This window comes from Triticum dicoccoides, chromosome 6A (assembly GCF_002162155.2).
Source record: "Triticum dicoccoides isolate Atlit2015 ecotype Zavitan chromosome 6A, WEW_v2.0, whole genome shotgun sequence".
NCBI classification, from domain to species: Eukaryota; Viridiplantae; Streptophyta; class Magnoliopsida; order Poales; family Poaceae; genus Triticum; species Triticum dicoccoides.
The window spans coordinates 511363949-511384006 of record NC_041390.1 but is presented as its reverse complement, the minus strand read 5'-3'; the positions used below and the strand labels follow the sequence as shown (position 1 = coordinate 511384006).

Genomic DNA, 20058 nt, shown 5'->3' with positions numbered 1-20058 from the left:
TAAATGTTTGGTGAAGATGTAACTGAGCAATATATTTTCAAGCGTCTGCTGAAGATGTATCTGGGCAGTATATTTTTGGGCACCTGCTAAAGATGTTTGATCATCCGACGCGCTAAAACGCTATTTTGATGCTTAAAAAAATAATTTAGCGCGCGGCTCCTAGGGCGTTTGTTGTAGATGCTCTAAGAGCATCTCCAATAGCTTGTCTATATGGATTTCTATACTCGTTTTTCATGACGTGGCTCTAAAACAGACGTCCAACAGCTTGTTTATATGATCGTCCAAATATACACATCCTCTATATCGACATCGACAATGTCCATATCTGGACAATGTGAAGACGTTATCTAAACTCAGCTGCAGTCATGATTTCTTCCTCTCCCCAGCAACGGCCCACCTGTCATGGTCCCTGTATATAGACATTCTAATGCAAAACTGGACGTGTATACGAGAGAATCTTTTTAGACCATTGTCTATATAAATATATAGACATCCAAATATAGACATGCTATTGGAGATGGTCTAAGTAACGAAGCGTTGAGCAATGCCGACGAGTTGCCGCAAAAAAAAAAAAAGAGCAATGCCGACGAGTTTCTCGTTCAGGGTAAAAACCTTACATCTACTGTATGTAAGATGCTCCTGCCTCGCGCACGGCGCTGAACCCTTCGTGCACGGCCAACTCACGTAGCGCGGCTCGGCAGCAGCCGGCCACCGCCGACCGCCGACCGCCTCCCAAGAGCGCCCTTGAGCGGCGCAGCAGCCTCGCAAACGTGCCATCGCCACAAGCCCAAAGTCTAGAGCAGCGCGCGAGGTTCCGACTGCCGTCCCCACCCCGACCGCGACGCCGGTAAGGTGTTCGCTCTAATGCCTGCCAGCCCGCGGAGAGAAAGCTGGCCGTGCATTCCCGTGATTCTTTGTCTCATTTTATTGTGGTCCATCAGGATCCACGGACGCTTTCCCCGCCCTGATTTTGGATGAACGGAATCAGCCCTGCCGGACCGGTGAATCTGCATCTGCATCTAGACGCGCCGGCGCCTGCGTGGACAGCGGGATCGCGCGCCATGCGTTGGTTGGACAGCAAGCGCGAAGCCGAAGCCGATCCGATGGGCGCTGTCAGGGGCTTTTGGGACCATGGAAACTGGGCGGGGGCGACGTGGGCGCCAGCCGCGCGAAGCCAGAGCCGGGGACGGCACTTTACTTGCCTGCGGTGCTAACGTAGCCGCGCCCTGCGCCACCAGTCATCCACTCTCCACCGGCCGTCTCCTCCTCTTGACCCGGGGCCAGGGAGGATATCACCCGCCGAGGCTGAGCCGAGTCACCGGTCAGCCCCTCGCTTCCTTCCCGCCCTCGCCTCCTCGGCTCTTCCCCCGCTGCCCTGCGCCACCGCCTCCGCCGGCAGCCGGGACCGTGGAGCAACGGCATGTCTCTTGATCTCTTTTCGTCCAGGTTCTTGTTTTCTTCTGGCGCTGCCAAGAAGCTCCCCAGCAGGAGAAGGGTCACGTTCGTTGCTGCCGCTCCTTCGTCTCCGTCCACACCATCGCCGGCACGGTCGCAGGATGCCTCCTCCTCTTCCAGGCAAAGGAGTGTACGTGCCACGCCGTTGAGTCCCAGCAAAGGTGTGTCTCGACCCGCCGGTAGCAATGGCAGGACTAGGAGGAGGAGGCAGAGGAAGACGGTCGAGGGAGGGCAAGAACAAGGCGGCTGCGTGCCGTCGGCGGAGGAGGCGTCCATAAAGGTAGGGACGCTGTATGAGAACGGCGATCCACTAGGGCGGAAGGAGCTTGGCCGGTGTGTGGTGGAGTGGCTAAGGCAGGGGATGCAGTCCATGGCATCCAAATTCGCTTCCGCCGAGCTTCAGGGTGACATGGCGGACCTCACCACAGCGGCATTGACTCTGAATTGGGCATCGGCAGAAGGCCAGCTTGGATTTGTGATCCAGGCACAGCCTTATCTCTCATCCATCCCCATGCCCAAGGGTCTGGAGTCACTCTGCTTCAAGGCCTGTACGCACTACCCCACCCTTTTCGACCATTTCCAGCGTGAGCTCCGTGGTGTCCTGCTGAGTTATCAGAACCAGGGGCTCATCTACGACTGGCGCTCCACTCAGACATGGAAGCTGTTGAAGGAAATGGCCAATTCTACTCATCACCGGGCAGCTGTGCGCAGGACGACACCACGAACTAAAGCAGTTCATAGTAGCATCGGCATAAGCCTCAAGAAGGTAAGGCTGATGCAGGATAGGATTGAAGACTTTGTGAGGCATATGTCAGAGCTACTGCGCATCGAGCGAGATGCGGAGCTGGAGTTTACACAGGAGGAGCTGAATGCCACCACTATGCTCGACAACAATTCCAAGCCATCCAAGCCAGTTGAGTACTTGGTGACCCATGGGCAGGCTCAGCAGGAGCAGTGTGACACCATTTGCAACTTGAGTGTCATCAGCAGCTCAACTGGTGAGAGAGCTAAACTTGGCTACTTTCTTTTCTCCGCATGTTAAGATTTTATCTTCAGTTACTTTGGAAAATTAAGTAAGACACTGTTTTCTGTTATCCCTGCATGTAGGATTGGGAGGTCTACATTTGGTTCTGTTCAGAATTGAAGGTGAACACAAGCTGCCTCCAACGACACTGTCACCTGGGGACATGGTTTGTGTGAGAACATGTAATAGCCGTGGTGAGGGAGCCACTTCTTGCATGCAAGGCTTTCTTTATAATCTCGGGGAGGACGGTTGCAGCATAACCGTGGCTCTGGAATCTCGCCATGGTGACCCAACCTTCTCCAGGTTATTTGGGAAAAGTGTGCGCATTGACCGGATACAGGGATTGGCTGATGCACTTACTTATGAGGTATTCAATTTATGCACATCAACATTGAATGGTTGGCTTCTTCCAGCATATTACTATTAAGCTTTCTGAAACTTCCTTGCCAGGAGCAACTATAGTCTGGCTCTTACATATTTATCTGCTTTCGTTTTATGATCTGCATTCATGTTCTGTTTCTGTCATATATTGTATATCAGAGTGGCATGAAATGGGGAAAACCAGAACAAAGGAATTTTTAGCATCAAGAAAGAACAGTGAAATTGGGGTTCCCGTTTCTTTTATGATTGTATTATTCTTGGCTTAACAACATGAGTGATAAGTTTATCTAATTCACCCAAGTATTTTTATTTGGCAGCGGAATCTTGAAGCATTGATGCTGCTTCAAAGGAATGGTTTGCTGAAAAGTAATGCTTCCATTGATGTGGTAGCTACTCTGTTCGGTGACAGCAAAGATGTTATGAAGATGGAGCAGAATTGCCTGATTGATTGGGGTGAATCAAGTCTACCTGATCCAAGGCTATCAGAGAGGTGTGCATTTGATGACTCCCAGTTAACGGCTCTCTCATTAGGCCTGAACAAGAAGAGGCCTGTTCTAGTCATCCAGGGGCCTCCTGGCACGGGCAAGACAGTTTTGCTCACGGAACTCATTGTACGTGCTGTCCGACAAGGTGAAAGTGTCCTTGTGACAGCTCCAAGCAATGCGGCAGTCGATAACATGGTTGAAAGGTTGTCAAGAACTGGCTTAAACATTGTGCGAGTTGGAAACCCTGCTCGAATATCACCATCGGTTACTTCGAAGTCCTTGGCAGAGATTGTAAATGGAAGGCTTGGTCAGTTTAGGAAGGAGCTTGAGAGAAAGAGAACTGACTTAAGAAAGGACTTGAGGGACTGCATAGAGGACGATTCTTTAGCTGCAGGCATTCGTCAACTTCTGAAGCAACTTGGGAGGGATCTGGAAATGAAAGAAAAAGAAACGATCATGGAAGTGCTATCTGATGCACAGGTTGTGCTTTCTACTAACACAGGGGCAGCCGATCCACTTATCAGGAAAACTGGTTGTTTTGACTTGGTAATTATAGATGAAGCAGGTCAAGGAATTGAGCCCTCTTGCTGGATTCCCATACTGCAGGGAAAACGTTGTATTCTTGCGGGTGATCATTGCCAACTTGCACCTGCCATATTGTCAAGGAAGGCCCTGGAAGGTGGGCTTGGTAAATCTATGATGGAAAGGGCTTCATTGTTGCATGATGGATTACTTACTACAAGACTGACAGTCCAGCATAGAATGCATGATTCAATAGCCAGTTGGGCATCTAAAGAGATGTATCAGGGGTTACTCCAGTCTTCTCATTCTGTTGCTTCGCATCTTCTTGCCGACTCTCCAGTTGTAAAGGTATACATACTTAATGTTTCAGGTGTCAGGTCAATTGCATGGTATGTCTATGTTTTTTGGTCAGTGTTCAGGACTGAACTTGATTATCACGTGGGAAATCTTTTACCAAAAAGAAAAGTCATGGACTTCACTCAGGATTGGGTCTAATTGCAAAGTTCAGATCAGACATCATTGAATAAATTTACCCCATGTTTGGTGAATCTGAATCATATACTGTTTGGCCTTTAACCCTTCCCAGCTCATTGGTTCACTACCTTTTTAAGAGTGTAACTGTGGTCAACACTGTAGCTGTAGATCTTTAGATTATAGTAAATTACTTTGACAGATGATTATACTACTAGAAGCATGCACACTACTTGGTATATTTCACCACAGTTTCCTTAAGCAGTTTCTAAACATGTTTATTTCAACTGAAGCGCATTTTAGATGCATCATTAGCATTATAATGTTCTTGTCTTAAGGTATCATGTGATCGTGTGTTTACTGGGCTAGTATGCCCCACTCCCTTCTTTTTTGTTATGCTTAGTGATTACACATTTGGAAACGTTGATTAGACCTATTAAAGTGTTTATCTTTATCAATTTTATTATGACATTCAAGCTGTGGTTGCCGAAGATAATTTAGGACCCAATTTATTCTGAGTTATTGGGGAGAAAGACCTATGTACACATTTATTTTACCAGCCATCACGGTTTTACTCAACTTGGAGGATAAGAACATCATATTCTTTCTTTTAGAAGCGAATACGGTATTAACTTTCATCCTGCATTTCTAAGGAAATTTGGCCATTCCCTTCCAGCCCCCTTATTGAAATGGTCACGTCCACTCAGTCACCAAATATTACAGATGGGAACCGTCAGCACCCACTTTTCATTTCTTTTATATACTCCCTCCGTCCGAAAATACTTGTCATCAAAATGGATAAAAAAGGATGTATCTAGAACTAATATACATCTAGATGCATCCCCTTTTATTCATTTTGATGACAAGTATTTCCGGACGGAGGGAGTACAACCCTCAGGCCTGAGCCCGGGTTTCACTATCATCGGATAAAGGAACTTATATCCAACAGTAACAACAATACAACCACTGACTGACACAACTTTTGCTGCCTACTGCATAAAACTGCAAAGAGTTTCTTTTAAAAAATGCAAATAGTTCAACAAAATGTTGTGGACATGAATACATAGTATCAAGGCAAGAGTAGCAGCATGGGAGGAGTCATTTAGAGAGAAGTATCCTAAGAGTCCTTTAGGGAAGTATAGGATTAGGAAAAAGTCCAGTTGTATAAGGAAAGATCTAGGTCAAGGGCCTGAGCATTCGTTATATAAGGATGACATGTATCCACGTTTGAGGCAAGGAAGAATAATCAATCTAATCTCCCCCAGTGATTCTCTCGTCTAACCTATGTCTACTCAATCCCTCGCAGCCATGCCGTCTGGCGATCTTCAACGTGGTAGTTCCGTTCTGAATCAAGGTTCAAAGCAGGAAAACACTCACTTCATGATGGATGGCCAATCATATATCTTATGTGTAGCCACGATCAATCTTTCATCATATGCATGGATACAAATACAAACAAGCTGGGATACTCTCCAGCTCAATGTAGTATAATCACAAAAGATTAACAATCCAACACAATAAGGTGGGATAAAATTTTATACATCACATTTAGATGGTTGTGGTAACTGTTCATCTGAGTGTTACATGAGGAACATGTAGTAGGTCTGGAACTACTTCTGGAACCAACTAATAATGTCTTGCATCTATTTGTTGTGTCTACTCATTTGAAATTTGTGCATTCGATGTTTAGGATTTTTTTGCCATGAATGCATCTATATGCACTCAAGCTGTACCTTATGATTTCAGGATACTTGGATAACACGGTGCCCACTGCTTTTACTTGATACCCGAATGCCATACGGAATTCTAAACGTTGATTGTGTGGAGCATTTAGACCCTGCTGGCACAGGATCATTTTATAATGATGGAGAAGCAGACATAGTTACACAGCATGTTCTCAATCTTGTGCATTGTGGTATATACTTATCTTTTACTTAATTAAACACATCATCAGTATTGTATAATCTTTGTTGCATAATCCTTCGATCCTTAGTATTGTTTGCTTTAACACATCAGGATAATTATTCAGCATTTTTCATTCACTGGTCAAACATGGCCCTACCTTTTTACGCTCAGATTTTTGAACTTACAAACATATTACAATCATGATTGTAGGAGTGTCTCCAAGTGAGATAGCCATCCAGTCTCCCTACATTGCTCAAGTTCAATTATTAAGAGAGAAGTTAGAAGAATATCCAGGGCTTTCTGGGGTTGAGGTTTCAACAGTAGATAGCTTTCAAGGGAGGGAGGCAGATGCGGTGGTCCTATCGATGGTAAGCACTGCACGGTACCATACATCTTTCTAATGAATATGTCACCCAAATACAACACTGAATGAAGCAATTGACAATTAGAAGGGCAGTCGCCGATCGGGCCACAATCATTTCATACTCCATGAATTTTAACCTACTTCAAGTGATGTTTATCCTTCTGCTGGCTTATAGGTTCGGTCAAACCCACTGGGAGCTGTAGGGTTCATGGGCGACAGCAGGCTAATGAATGTGGCTATCACAAGGGCACGCCGGCATGTCACTGTGGTATGTGACACCTCGACCATTTGCCACAGCACCTTCCTCGCCCGGCTCCTCCGTCATATCAGGCGGTATGGACTAGTAAAACATGTTGCACCTGGTTCCCTAGATGGAGTTTCCGGCCTCGGTTTCAGCCAGCCCACTCTTCCATCTATCAGCTAGCGCACACCGCAGTTCACTATCTTGATGGCATCATTCATATGCTCATACGAGCATGTATATATGCGAAGAGCTGAAAGATGTATATACAGTCGTACGAAAGAACTGAAGGCTGAGAAACTATAGTGCCCATCTCAGACGTGCCTGTCTGGTATCAATCTGTGAAGAAGACAAAGAACTTGAGAAGATATGAAGAGAAACTGGTGGATACACATGGAAGAGCTTCGCCAGGTGTGTGGTTATCTTCAGATGACTTACCACATGTGTCATGTGGTTCGCCAGGTGTGTGGTTGATATGAAGCATGGCCATTCGTTGGACCTAACTGAAGGCTTAGCTGATCATGCATCGCTGAATTGGTGCACGTGATTCATTCAGCAGAAGGAAGACTACGTCAGTTCCTGTAAATTCTAACTAATATTGTTGACATGGATACCCCAACACAGACGTGTAGTAAATTGACAATTCACAATTGAGTTCGAAAAATGCATTTCATTTTGAAGTTAAATGTCACAATACCAAGTTAACGGTGTGTTTCTCTTAATCCCTGGAAAGAAAAAGAAGAAACAGGTGCGTGTCTTTCTTTCCCTTGTCATGGTTGTTGGAGTGTGTTGTAACATCCGCATCATGTAATATTACGGATGTCGTATGGTCATGTCCTACTCTTTTTCGTAGCAAAAATAATTAGATATCCCCAACCGTACATGCACGAATAGACTACTCTTGTAACTAGTGTTCCCTATGCAACTGCAACCTACCCATGTTTTGCTGTTTTCGCTGTCTGATTATTGAAATTGGCACCATTGATGCTTAACACGTGTCTACTATACCACAAAACGTTTTTCACACTGCTATGTCACAAAAACTTAAACCTAAAACCAAACACATAAAAAATGAAACATGTTGCATGTTGCATGTCCTTCATAAAACAAACTTGGAAATATATTGCCTGGCCTCTACATCATAGATGCACACGTTGCCATGTTTATTACAACGTCTGTAAACTAATGTAAGATGTTTTTGTAGTTCAACACAAAAACGTTTTACGTTAGTCTACAGAAGGAGTACATCAAAACAGATTGTCAAGCAAAGAGTGACACGCTACATATTAAAAGAGTTCAATCGCAAATAGTCTACATGCTTGCTACCCTAGTTGGAACATAAACTTGTGCGCGTTCCAATCTGTTGATGCCAAACTCCATTGCTCCCCGTGTTGTAAACATGGCCACAACAAATTGATGCATGAGAATGATACCTGCGCAAGAGAATGAGCATGATTTCCTGTCAAAAACAGCATCATTTCTACATAGCCAAATAGACATGTGAAAGGGGGAGGCTGGATAGGAAATTTTTAAGACAAAGTTGATTTTTGTAGACAAGTTTAAGCTGGGCTTGCCTATAAAACACTAGCATGTAAATTGAACTAGTGTAAGTCTCAACACAAGATGTAATTCCAAAAGTTCAGATTGTTGGCACAATACATCGTTGGAGAATATTTAGACACCAAGTCCTAAGAGTTCTGGCCCCTAGGCCAACCTATTCCTCCTTGAGCTAGGTCACAAAGCCCATACTCAGTCACTAGGGTAGATTTACACATGAAGTACGCGATTTTTGGCCTTCATTGACTTCTTGGCTCCTTCAAAATTCAAAGACTTTCGAGCGATGCCTAATCGTCTAGGAGGGGTACACCATTCAAGAGTAAAACCTTGAACCGCTGACTTGGAACGAACAGTTGCCAAGATCTTCAGTGATTGGCTCAAGAACCCCCTTATGTCTCACAAGTTTTCCACTGAGGATAGACACCTAGTAGAGAGAATTTGAGAAGTCAGATGGGAATACCACGTTTCCGAAAGTATGACAACGAGACGCAGAGGTACCGAGCCGTCTACAGACACCTCAAGAACCACACTTATTTGGAAGGTACATGGCATGAACTATGTGAGATACCAGACAATAACTATAGGTGTCCACAATAAAGATACAACACTTGGTAGTACCGAACACGCTTCACTTGGAAGTATTGGGACTAACAAAGCACCCTCTGTAACGGACTAGATATAATACGATTGAGTCCCAACTTGGAGGTTCCGGAAGTGCACATAAACTGCTTTATCTGAGAAACCCAAATAGACTCAGAATTATCGCCCATACTCCACTCGGAGGTACTAGACCTAACAGACAAGCCTTTGAAATCAACATAGAGTCCAGTTGTTCCCGTAACTAAGTTCGGTAGTTTCGGATCCACACTTTGGTGAAATCTCACCACATCTCATATGACACTGATATTTTGAAGTATCGGTTGACTGGCCTGGTTCTAGGTATGTATAAAAGTAGATAAGGAGAATTCATGTTGAAATTAAAGGGAATATTTGAAGATTATGGCAATGTGTTCAACCCTTGTAGTTCCGTTGCTTATTTTTAGGGGTCATCATTGATACTTTGCAACTACATTAGGGGCCAAAAGCTGAATAGTTGGGAAGCTTATTAGTCTCTTAAGCGTCTTTTCTCAAAACCTATTAGGAGACCTAGATGCACTTTTAACATGGAACACAAAATAAGTGAACAAAAGACTTAGGAATCAACACGCATAAATGTGCACCGTGCTACATGGTGGCATGGTATTAAAGGCAAGGTGCACCGCCCACCAAGCAACACGTGCAATTCCACAATCAAAAGCAAGTAGTGGCTCAACTCTTGCTCATAACAAAAGCTACAACGCATTTTGTTGTACTTGTCAATTTCATTTGGACAGATTGTGAGGTGAGAATGAGACCACTGCATAGGCACCACAAGAAACTCTTGATTTCTAGTAGAAGCATAAGCTACAAGAACATGTAGGGTTTCAAATACACGTTTTTGCAGTTCAATTTCATTGCAGTTCAGATTGGACTTCAAAAATGTCTTATATTTAGTTACAGAGGTAGTATGTAGAAACATATTGAATGAATTCCCGCGCAAGACTTGAAAAGGCTCAAATTGGAGGAAGGTTTCTTTCACCCTCATCAAACCTTTCCAAATTGGGAATTTATAGGTTAATTTTAGTCAAAGACAACTTTTTCGTCCTTGATACTTATTCTTGATGAGACTACCACACCATGTCCTTGGTAAGAAGATTGAAAAGCCACTTATTGAGAAACCACTTAGTATTTTTAATATGCCCAAGTCCTAGGTACCTAGACCTTCATGGTCCTTTGAGTAACTCCCACTACATCAACATATGCCGTATTTGATGTATCACAAGTTGTTTACCAACCCCACATTCACAAAAATCAAAGTTTGAGTTAGCACACACTCATAGCAAGAGTTTTTCCAAATGGGTGGCCATAATTTGTATTCAAAAATTTTATACATGGTGGATACATGTGTTTAGTTGTCGTTCTTTTTCCAGAAGTTCTAATGATTTTTTCGATCTCTGTCGTGCATTTTGCTATGACTCATAGATACTTCATCAATTCACTATTATAAGATGTTCTAACTTTTCTCTGATTCAAATGTATATAGACACATTTTAGTGTGTTTGTCACTTATTTTAGTTTGCATGTAGTCCATATTGAAATATCCAAAACATCTTATATTTGTGAATGGAGGGAGTATTACCAAAGGTGTTCTCTTCACAGAAGTTTTCATCAAAATTGATGGTCCCCTTGATTAGTAGGACTTCAATAATATAGGAATAGGAACAATGCAAGATTGTAAGGTCATATCCACAAAAAACAAAGGATTGTTTTACTTGCCTGCAGTTTGTTCAAGAGGTTTGAGTGGGTATATAAAGTAAAATGCATCATAAGTCCTAAAACTATTAGATCTATGTCAGTTTAGTCCTATAACTTTGAAAGTGCATTTTTACCTTCTAAAACTATTGGAGGTGTGTCAGTCTAGTCTTATAACATTGAAACTGTAGTTTAGGTTCTAAAACTATTGGAGGTGTATCAGTTTAGTCCTATAGCTTTGAAATTGTAGGCCATCAGTGGCATGGTGGCTTGAGCTCTAGCAAGGAGAGTAGACCGATCATGTCAGCCTCACCTTGCAGTAGTCGAACAACACGTCATACAACGTCCAATTGCTACCCATCTGTGGTTGCTGCTGGTGCTCTACATCACTCTCGCCGACCTTTGCGCCAGCTTCGTGGTTTTTGCGCACTCCTCTGCGTCCTTGATACGTCTCCGTCGTATCTACTTTTCCAAACACTTTTGCCCTTGTTTTGGACTCTAACTTGCATGATTTGAATGGAACTAACCCAGACTGACGTTGTTTTCAGCAGAATTGCCATGGTCTTATTTTTGTGCAGAAATAAAAGTTCTCGGAATGACCTGAAAATCAACGGAGAATTATTTTGGAATATATAAAAAATACTGGAAGGAAGATCCACGTCAGGGGGGGCCTCCACCTGTCCACGAGGGTGGGGGGCGCGCCCCCTGCCTCGTGGCCCCCTTGACGCTCCACCGACCTCAACCCTGACTCCATATATTCGTGTTCGGGGAGAAAAAAAAACCAGAGAGAAGGATTCATCGCATTTTACGATACGGAGCCGCCGCCAAGCCCTAAACTCTCTCGGGAGGGATGATCTGGAGTCCGTCCGGGGCTCCAGAGAGGGGAATTCGTCGCCATCATCATCATCATCAACCTTCCTCCATCACCAATTTCATGATGCTCACCGCCGTGCGTGAGTAATTCCGTCGTAGGCTTGCTGGACGGTGATGGGTTGGATGAGATTTGTCATGTAATCGAGTTAGTTTTGTTAGGGTTTGATCCCTAGTATCCACTATGTTCTGAGATTGATGTTGCTATGACTTTGCTATGCTTAATGCTTGTCAGTAGGGCCCGAGTGCCATGATTTCAGATCTGAACCTATTATGTTTTCATCAATATATGGGAGTTCTTGATCCTATCTTGCAAGTCAATAGTCACCTACTATGTGTTATGATCTGGCAACCCCGAAGTGACAATAGTCGGGACCACTCCCGGTGATGACCGTAGTTTGAGGAGTTCATGTATTCACTATGTGTTAATGCTTTGGTTCGGTACTCTATTAAAAGGATGCCTTAATATCCCTTAGTTTCTGCTAGGACCCCGCTGCCACGGGAGGGTAGGACAAAAGATGTCATGCAAGTTCTTTCCATAAGCACGTATGACTATATTCGGAATACATGCCTACATTACATTGATGAACTGGAGCTAGTTCTGTGTCACCCTAGGTTATGACTGTTACATGATCGATCACATCCGGCATAATTCTCTATCACCGATCCATTGCCTACGAGCTTTCCATATATTGTTCTTCGCTTATTTACTTTTCCGTTGCTATTGTTATCATCACTATAAAACACCAAAAAAAATTACTTTTGCTACCATTACCTTTTGCCACTGTTACCACTACTATCATATTACTTTGCTACTAAACACTTTGCTACAGATACTAAGTTTCCAGGTTTGGTTGAATTGACAACTCAGCTGCTAATACTTGAGAATATTCTTTGGCTTCCTTGTGTCGAATCAATAAATTTGGGTTGAATACTCTATCCTCGAAAACTGTTGTGATCCCCTATACTTGTGGGTTACCAAGACTATTTTTTGGCGCCGTTGCCGGGGAGCATAGCTCTATTCTTTGAGTCACTTGGGATTTATATCTGCTTATCATTATGAAGAACTTGAAAGATCCAAGAACCAAGATTTATCCCTCAACTATGAGGGGAGGTAAGGAACTGCCATCTAGCTCTGCACTTGATTCACCTTCTGTTTTGAGTAAGCTTGCGACACCTAAACCTGCTTCTGCTATTAATTCTGATATGTCGCATGTTATTGATGATGCCACTTCTGCTATGCATGATACTTATGATGAAACTACTTCTATGCTTGATACTACCGTGCCACTTGGTGAATTTCTTGATGAACAACTTGCTAGGGCTAGAGAGAATGAAATTATTGAAACTGATAATATTGATGAAAGTGATGATGAAGATTCTCCCCCTAGATATAAATTGCCTGTTGTCCCTGAGGGTTATGTTATGGATGAAGAAACTGCTAGAGACTTTCTTGCTTGCAATGATAGAAGTGATCTTAAGAAATTATTAGTTAAACTTAAAGAAAAGTCTTTGAAAGCTAGAATGAAATATGACCCTGCTTATGCTACTTCACCTATCTTTTTGTTACTGATAAGGATTATGATTTCTCTGTTGATCCTGAGACAATTACTTTAGTTGAATCTGATCCTTTCTATGGCTATGAATCTGAAACTATTGTGGCACATCTTACTAAACTAGATGATACCCCGCGCGTTGCTGCGGGAATTGCTTGCGAATATTTTGATGAGATTTGGTCATGAATAGAAAATGAACATATGTAAAACAACATAGTAAGTGCAAGAAATTTTAGAACATCACTTAGTACCTTAAGTCATCTGCATTTTGGTCACCAAAAATCAAGAACTACTAATATATGTATGCTCAGAAGGAATTGGTGACAACATCATAAAGTTTCCCAGCTTGCTTGTGATGCTGATAAATTTTAGTTTGCCATTTCTTAAGCTCTACAATGTTCGAAGATGGTAGTACCAAGAACATGTTGGTAATCATAACATGTACTAAGCATCTGTAATAAAAAACCATGAATAATGAGTGTACCTAACTAAGCAACTGTCAAAAAAATTAGTAGGAGACTCACATATAGCTACAAAGTTGGAGAAGTGTAATTCAAGTCAATTTCAGTAGTGTAGCCAAGTAAAAAGCATTTGGCAACGACATTGTGCAAATATTTCAAATGACAAAGAGAGCTATCAAATAGGAACACTTCTATGTCATGCTCCGTTGCATATGGAAAATGGAAGTAGCTTCAGAAACTTGCCAATAGATTCAAACAGTATGCATTTTGCATTTTTTATCAGTACAACACATAAGTTTGCATTGAGTTCCACCATCCTATTTAAATCTGAAAATTGAATGTGTTATAAAATGACGTTTACTTTGAAATGGAGTGAGGTACACGTTATCAACAATTCTGTTACCATATATACAACGGAACTGCAGTGCAGTTGTACACAAAAATTAATTGTAATATGTCTATTTATATTCGAGCTATGTGGTGCTCTCCCTCAGCCAGCCTCCGGCTTTGGAGATGATCTGTACGATACCCTGGGACCTTGGTTCTTTTCCCTCTACTTAATGAATTGGCAGAACACCTGCCGTTGCCCGTCAAAAAGAAAGAACTCTATATCTGATTCCCGTCATTCCAAAAAAGGTCTCTGTACATTTGTTACTTTGACATAATATATAAAATAGTGATTCATCTTTAGTTGTTCATATCTACAACATATAGAGATCAGCATTATTATCCATAAATTGTTGTTTGTAGGTGGATGGCTTAACAGCCTATTACCTACATGGTTCAGATTGCACTCAAGCAATGAAATAGGAGGCATAAGAATTTATGTGTTGCAGGAAGATAGCACGGCAACCACTTAACGGTTATAAACTCTTCAATTCCATGCTCTTATTTTGGTGTAAAGTACTAAAACACAGGAGGATGGTGAGAGCAACTAAGTTCTCTAAGTAGATTACTTGCTTTGAAATAAATAATTATGCATCATTGATTCATGTTTAGATGTTTAATATCCAAACCATACCAATTTAGAATTATTAATTCATAAACTATAATGTTTGTAGCTTATTGGCATAGCAGTAATTGTATGTTGTAGTAAGACGATGTTGCAATCAATTAATATTTTAACTCCTCAACGGTGTGCTCTTATTTTGCTGTAAAACACCACAAATAGGAGCATGATCAAATAAAAATAGTTATATATAGGTAACCTTAGTTAACCTGACCAGGTAGCAGCATTGAGGCCAATGAAGATCATACCCTCCCATCAATTCATGTTCTTGCTAAAAAACATTATTTTGTCAGCTAAAATTAGTATTCTGGAGCATGTATAATAAAAGGGGAAGCACACTACCTTCAGGTTTAGAATCTCATAAAGTTGCAATTTAATGGTGAGCTAAATATCAAGTCCAGAAACAACTTGTCTGAGTTACAATGTCATGCTCCTAGAGACAAACACAATTAAGATATCTGTATTTAGGAGATGAACTATTCATAGCAAGAAAAATGTATGACAAAAATTTAAGGACCAAAAAGAGACATATCAGGTAAGCCTTAGAAGATACCACTGAAAGGAAGATCAGGAGAACAATCATTTCTCGCTACCGCATCGTTTTAATCTCATTGCCCTACAGATTGGAGAATTACGGAAATGGAAATGATGTCTCAACCTCCCTTTTCTAAATTTGCAAGAAGAAATAGGTGTCTGGAAGATAGATGTCCTCACCCGACTTGATTCCAGCGAGCTTGTCCAAGGTTATGATTGCCTACAGTACCACAGGGTGACGCACCCCGTGCTAGCTACTGCTTCACCGTCGCCTCACTTTCCACATGTTTCTTGGTAATAAGGCTTGATGCATGTGTATTACATTCAGAGTTTCAGACTGCATGTAATTGTAAACAAAAGATATAGAAGGAAGCCTCAAAATTAATAATAGCAACGTCGGCCATTCCAAATCATGCATATATTATATTCAATCTTATAGACTGTAAAGAAGAATAGACCTGCAGAGGATGAATGTAGCAGGAAACTTGCCTCCTTCCTTGCCGTAGCTAACATGCTTGCTCGCCTCAGACCCTGGTACAGGAGCAACAGAGGAACTTGGCTTCTGAAAAGCATGCAACCTGAAGCTGGGGCGGCAGGGCGGAGAAGTCGTCTAGAAGTGTGGGAGGCCACGCCGGCCCACAACCTAATACAATTCGAGGCTGTGTGAATTCACCTAAGAATTAACGGTAAAAAAACCTAAGAATTGGGTATGATTCCTTGACATCATCACCATCTGCCTCATTGACGTGAGCGTCAACACCTCAAGTGTCCTTGCAGCAGTGATAGAAGATCATGAATACGGCCATGGACCTGCTCCTTCCCGAGGTCATCCTGCTGGATCCCGCACGAACCGGGGCAGACACTTGGATGGTCGCGTCCTCTGCGTATGCTGGATCCCGCATGAACTGGGGCGCCGACGGGGATGGCCACGTCCGGTGCGTCCGATGTCGCTGCCGCCAGGAGGAACCGGGGCCGAGGAATGGCGTGAGGGGGAGCTGCTGCTGGATCGCGCACGAACTGGGGCGGTGATAGGTATGGCCGCGTTCGATGCGTCGTCTAGTGCGTCCGTTGCCGCCGCCGCGAGGAGGACCATGTGCCGAGGAACAACATAAGGGAGCGGCTTTGACCACCAGTGGGGAGGCCGGCGGCGGCACCGTGGGAGGAGGAGCCAAACTGTCAAAGAAGAAAATTGCATGGGGAATGCATCAGGTGTGATGGACCGATGGGCTTCTATCGGTTAGTATGCTGACTCTTGGGTTACGTGGTCTTAAGGAAGACCAAAGTGGCCTCTTTGGTTTCCAGAGAGTTGAATAACACCATTTTTCCGCTAAAAAGGGAATAACACCATTTTTTTAAGAATGCTGACTTGGTGAGCTGCATGACCAAAACAATTAACAGTAACTGATGATGTGGCAAGGCTGCTGAGGTGGACAGGCTGCATGTGAAGAGAAATAGGTTAGTGGGGATGAACTATTTAGGTATTATAGATTAAATGATATAGCCACCCTGTTCATTAATGATGAGAAAACTCGCTATTATTATATCCTTAAATTATTTCCGTTCTCATTAAAGGGTGATGCTAAAATATGGTTTAATTCTCTTGATCCTGGTTGTGTGCATAGTCCCTAGGATATGATTTATTACTTCTCCGCTAAATACTTCCCTGCTCATAAAAAACAAGCTGCTTTAAGAGAAATATATAATTTTGTGCAAATTGAAGAAGAGAGTCTCCCACAAGCTTGGGGAGGCTTCTCCAATTACTTAATGCTTTTCCTGATCATCCTCTTAAGAAAAATGAAATACTTGATATCTTTTATAATGGACTAACCGATGCTTTCAGAGACCACCTGGATAGTTGTGCTGGTTGTGTTTTCAAGGAAAGAACACCAGATTAAGCTGAAATTTTATTGAATAATATGTTGACCAATGAAAATAATTGGAAACTTCCTGAGCCAACCCCTAAGCCAACTCCGAAGAAAAGGGGTGTTCTATTTCTCAGTCCTGAAGATATGCAAGAGACAAAGAAATCTATGAAAGAAAAAGGCATTAAAGCTGAAGATGTTAAGAATTTACCTCCTATTGAAGAAATACATGGTCTTAATTTACCGCATGTTGAAGAAGTACATGGTCTTGATAACCCGACATAGGTAGTAAAAGGGCTGTTATTGATTGCACCAAAGGTAATGTCACTTTTCATGTTAATGGTAATGAGCATACGGTACACTTTCCGAGGAAACAACCTCAAGTCCACAGTATCAGTTCTATTGGAAAAATTCCAACTATTACTATTAGAGGTTTTGAATTTCCTCTTCCTACTGTCAAGAAGAAATATGATATCCTTATTGTTGGGGACATGCATATCCCCGTTGAGGTAACCTAGTGTTATTCAAAAATTCTCTGGTTCCATGTTATTCGGAATGAGTTTGTTAACAAGACCTGATCAACCTTATTAGTGGATTCCTTTTGATGAGCATGAGATGGATGAATTTAGAAAACACAACTCTCTGTATCCTCTTTTTACTTTCTGTTATTTATATTAAATAAAGCAAAAATAGTAATTTATGTCTGTTTTTTGAATTATCCATGCAATAAAGAATACCCAAAAAATAAAAGTTCTCCAAATGCCCTAAAATTTAAATATGTTTTTTCTGGAATATTTGAGAATATCTGGCACTGAGAACACATCAGGGGGAGCAAGCACCTGGCCATGAGGGTCCAGGGCGCGCCCTACCACCTGGGCGCGCCCCCTGCCTCGTGGGCCCATGGTGACTCCCCTCCACTTATTCCAGCTACCACACACTCCTTCCTCCCACAAACATCACTAGTCAGCTCAAACCCGAGCCCAAGCTCATCTTGCTGCCATTTTCGATCTCCTTGCTCAAAGCTCCATTCACAAAACTGCTTTGGGGGATTGTTCTTTGGTATGTGACTCCTTCAATGGTCCAATTAGTTTTTTTCTAGTGCTTTATTCATTGCATATTTTTGCTGCTTAGGTGACCCTGTTCTTGAGCTTGCATGTCAAATTTATGTGGTCAAAAGTAGTTTTAATGCATGATATATCCTCTAGGCACTTGTAGGAGTAGTTGCTATCAATTTTGTTGAGTTTGGTTCACTTTTATTTTGAAGTTACTAAAAATTTCAGAAATTTTCAAAAAAAGATGAAGAGATTTTTGAGGGGCTCATCGAGCCGAAGCTCGAAGGATAAACAAAGTGAAGAGAACAAGAAGCCCAAGTATAATCTCCCTCGCACCATGGAGGTCCGGCCATGTGAATGGCCTTGTGATGATTTCTTGAGAGCAGCCGGGATTTATGATGATTTCTATGAATTGGCTGAGAATGCAGGCCTCACCGCCTTCCTCCACGACCAACGCGAACATTATCTCTTACTCACCAATATCTTTGTGCAAAACTTCCATTTCCATGCTAGAAGCTCACCACCTACGGTGGAATTTTATTTATATGATGAGCATAAGGAGATGTCACTTTGTGATTTTTGTCGAGTTTGTTTGATCCCTTTTGAGGGCAGCGTAGAGGAACCACATCGTGACGATGTGGAAGGGTTTATTGATACAATTGTTGTAGGAGAAATGAGGAAAGTTTTCGATGCAAGAATTACTAGCATACATTTTCCTATTTTACGTTACTTTGCAATATTTGCTAGTAGATGCTTAATTGGTCGCAGAAACTGTGGCAACCTTAGTGCCCCTGATATTGTTATTTTGTGCCATGCCTTGTTCCGTGATGACACATTTAGTATGTGCGCTATTGTTGCAAAGCGGTTAAATCTTAACTGTACTAAGGGCCCCGTCCTTGGAGGCATCTTCGCCTCGCGCCTCGCTGCACACTTTAACATACCTATTAGGCATTATGAGAAAGAAGAAAAATTGTTGCCTCCTGTTTATCTAGATTATAAGAGTATGGTAGAACATGATTTTATTGTTAAGAATAGGGAAAAGATGCTTAAGTACAAATTAATATTTGGTATAAATCATCCTTAGACTATTACCTTGCATGCTCCTTCCTTGTTTGATTTATCTGCAGGCAAGTACCTTGTTCTGTTGGAGGCCATTCACGCCTACCGGAACCCTACATCAGCTACAGAGCCAGAGCCGGAACCACAATCTAATCCTCCACGATAGTCTGATTACCAGTGGGATCCGGAGGTGATTGCCAACCAGTGGCAATCCGAGGCTTCTTCTCAGTACGACCCCAACTATTACTTTGGATATCCGTCAGGCCAGCTGTGGCCATAGACCAACTTAGGCCAAAAGCCTAAGCTTGGGGGAGTACGTATTTCTCACCGACATTACATTCATGGTCACACACCCATTGCTAGTTATCGGTGCTCATACTTTTTCACTGTATCATCCATGCTAGTTTATTTTCATTTTTGTGCTTTCTTCTTGTGTGTTTAATAAACCTTAAGAAAAATAAAAAAAATTAGTTGTAGCTTTTGATTAGTTTACTTTCCATGCTTGTAGTAGTAACTAAAAAGAAAACCCAAAAAGATTTCCCGTTCTTCTTTTGCTTGTTGGGAGCTTTTCCGTGTAAATAGTTTTATTTCTTTTCTTGTTCTCTGGGGGGTCGGGAGGAGAAGACCATAATTAAAATGTTAAAGTGGCTCTTATATGCATTATCGTTGATCTGACAAAGAGCCCACATTACCTTGTCTTCTCTCTTGAATTGAATGCTTGCAAATTCCAGCTTAGTCCAATGCACGTGCACTATTATTATTATCCATACTATTCAGTCGTGCAAGTGAAACGCAATTATGATGATATATGATGGACTCATTGAGATGAGAGAAGCTGGTATGAACTCGACCTCTCTTGTTTTTGTAAATATGATTAGTTCATCGTTCCTGATTCAGCCTATTATGAATAAACATGTTT

General features: G+C 42.3%; 1 protein-coding gene across 1 annotated transcript; it reads left to right on the top strand.

Annotated features, from left to right (window-relative positions):
• The first annotated feature begins 681 nt into the window (after window positions 1-681).
• Window positions 682-7609, top strand: LOC119317569 (DNA-binding protein SMUBP-2-like). Its single transcript, XM_037592053.1, has 7 exons — window positions 682-847; window positions 942-2453; window positions 2563-2846; window positions 3178-4215; window positions 6085-6253; window positions 6454-6611; window positions 6783-7609. Exons 2-7 carry the CDS (start codon window positions 1421-1423, stop codon window positions 7029-7031), a joined length of 2931 nt encoding a protein of 976 aa, XP_037447950.1. The 5' UTR covers window positions 682-847; window positions 942-1420; the 3' UTR covers window positions 7032-7609.
• Window positions 7610-20058: the final 12449 nt, after the last annotated feature.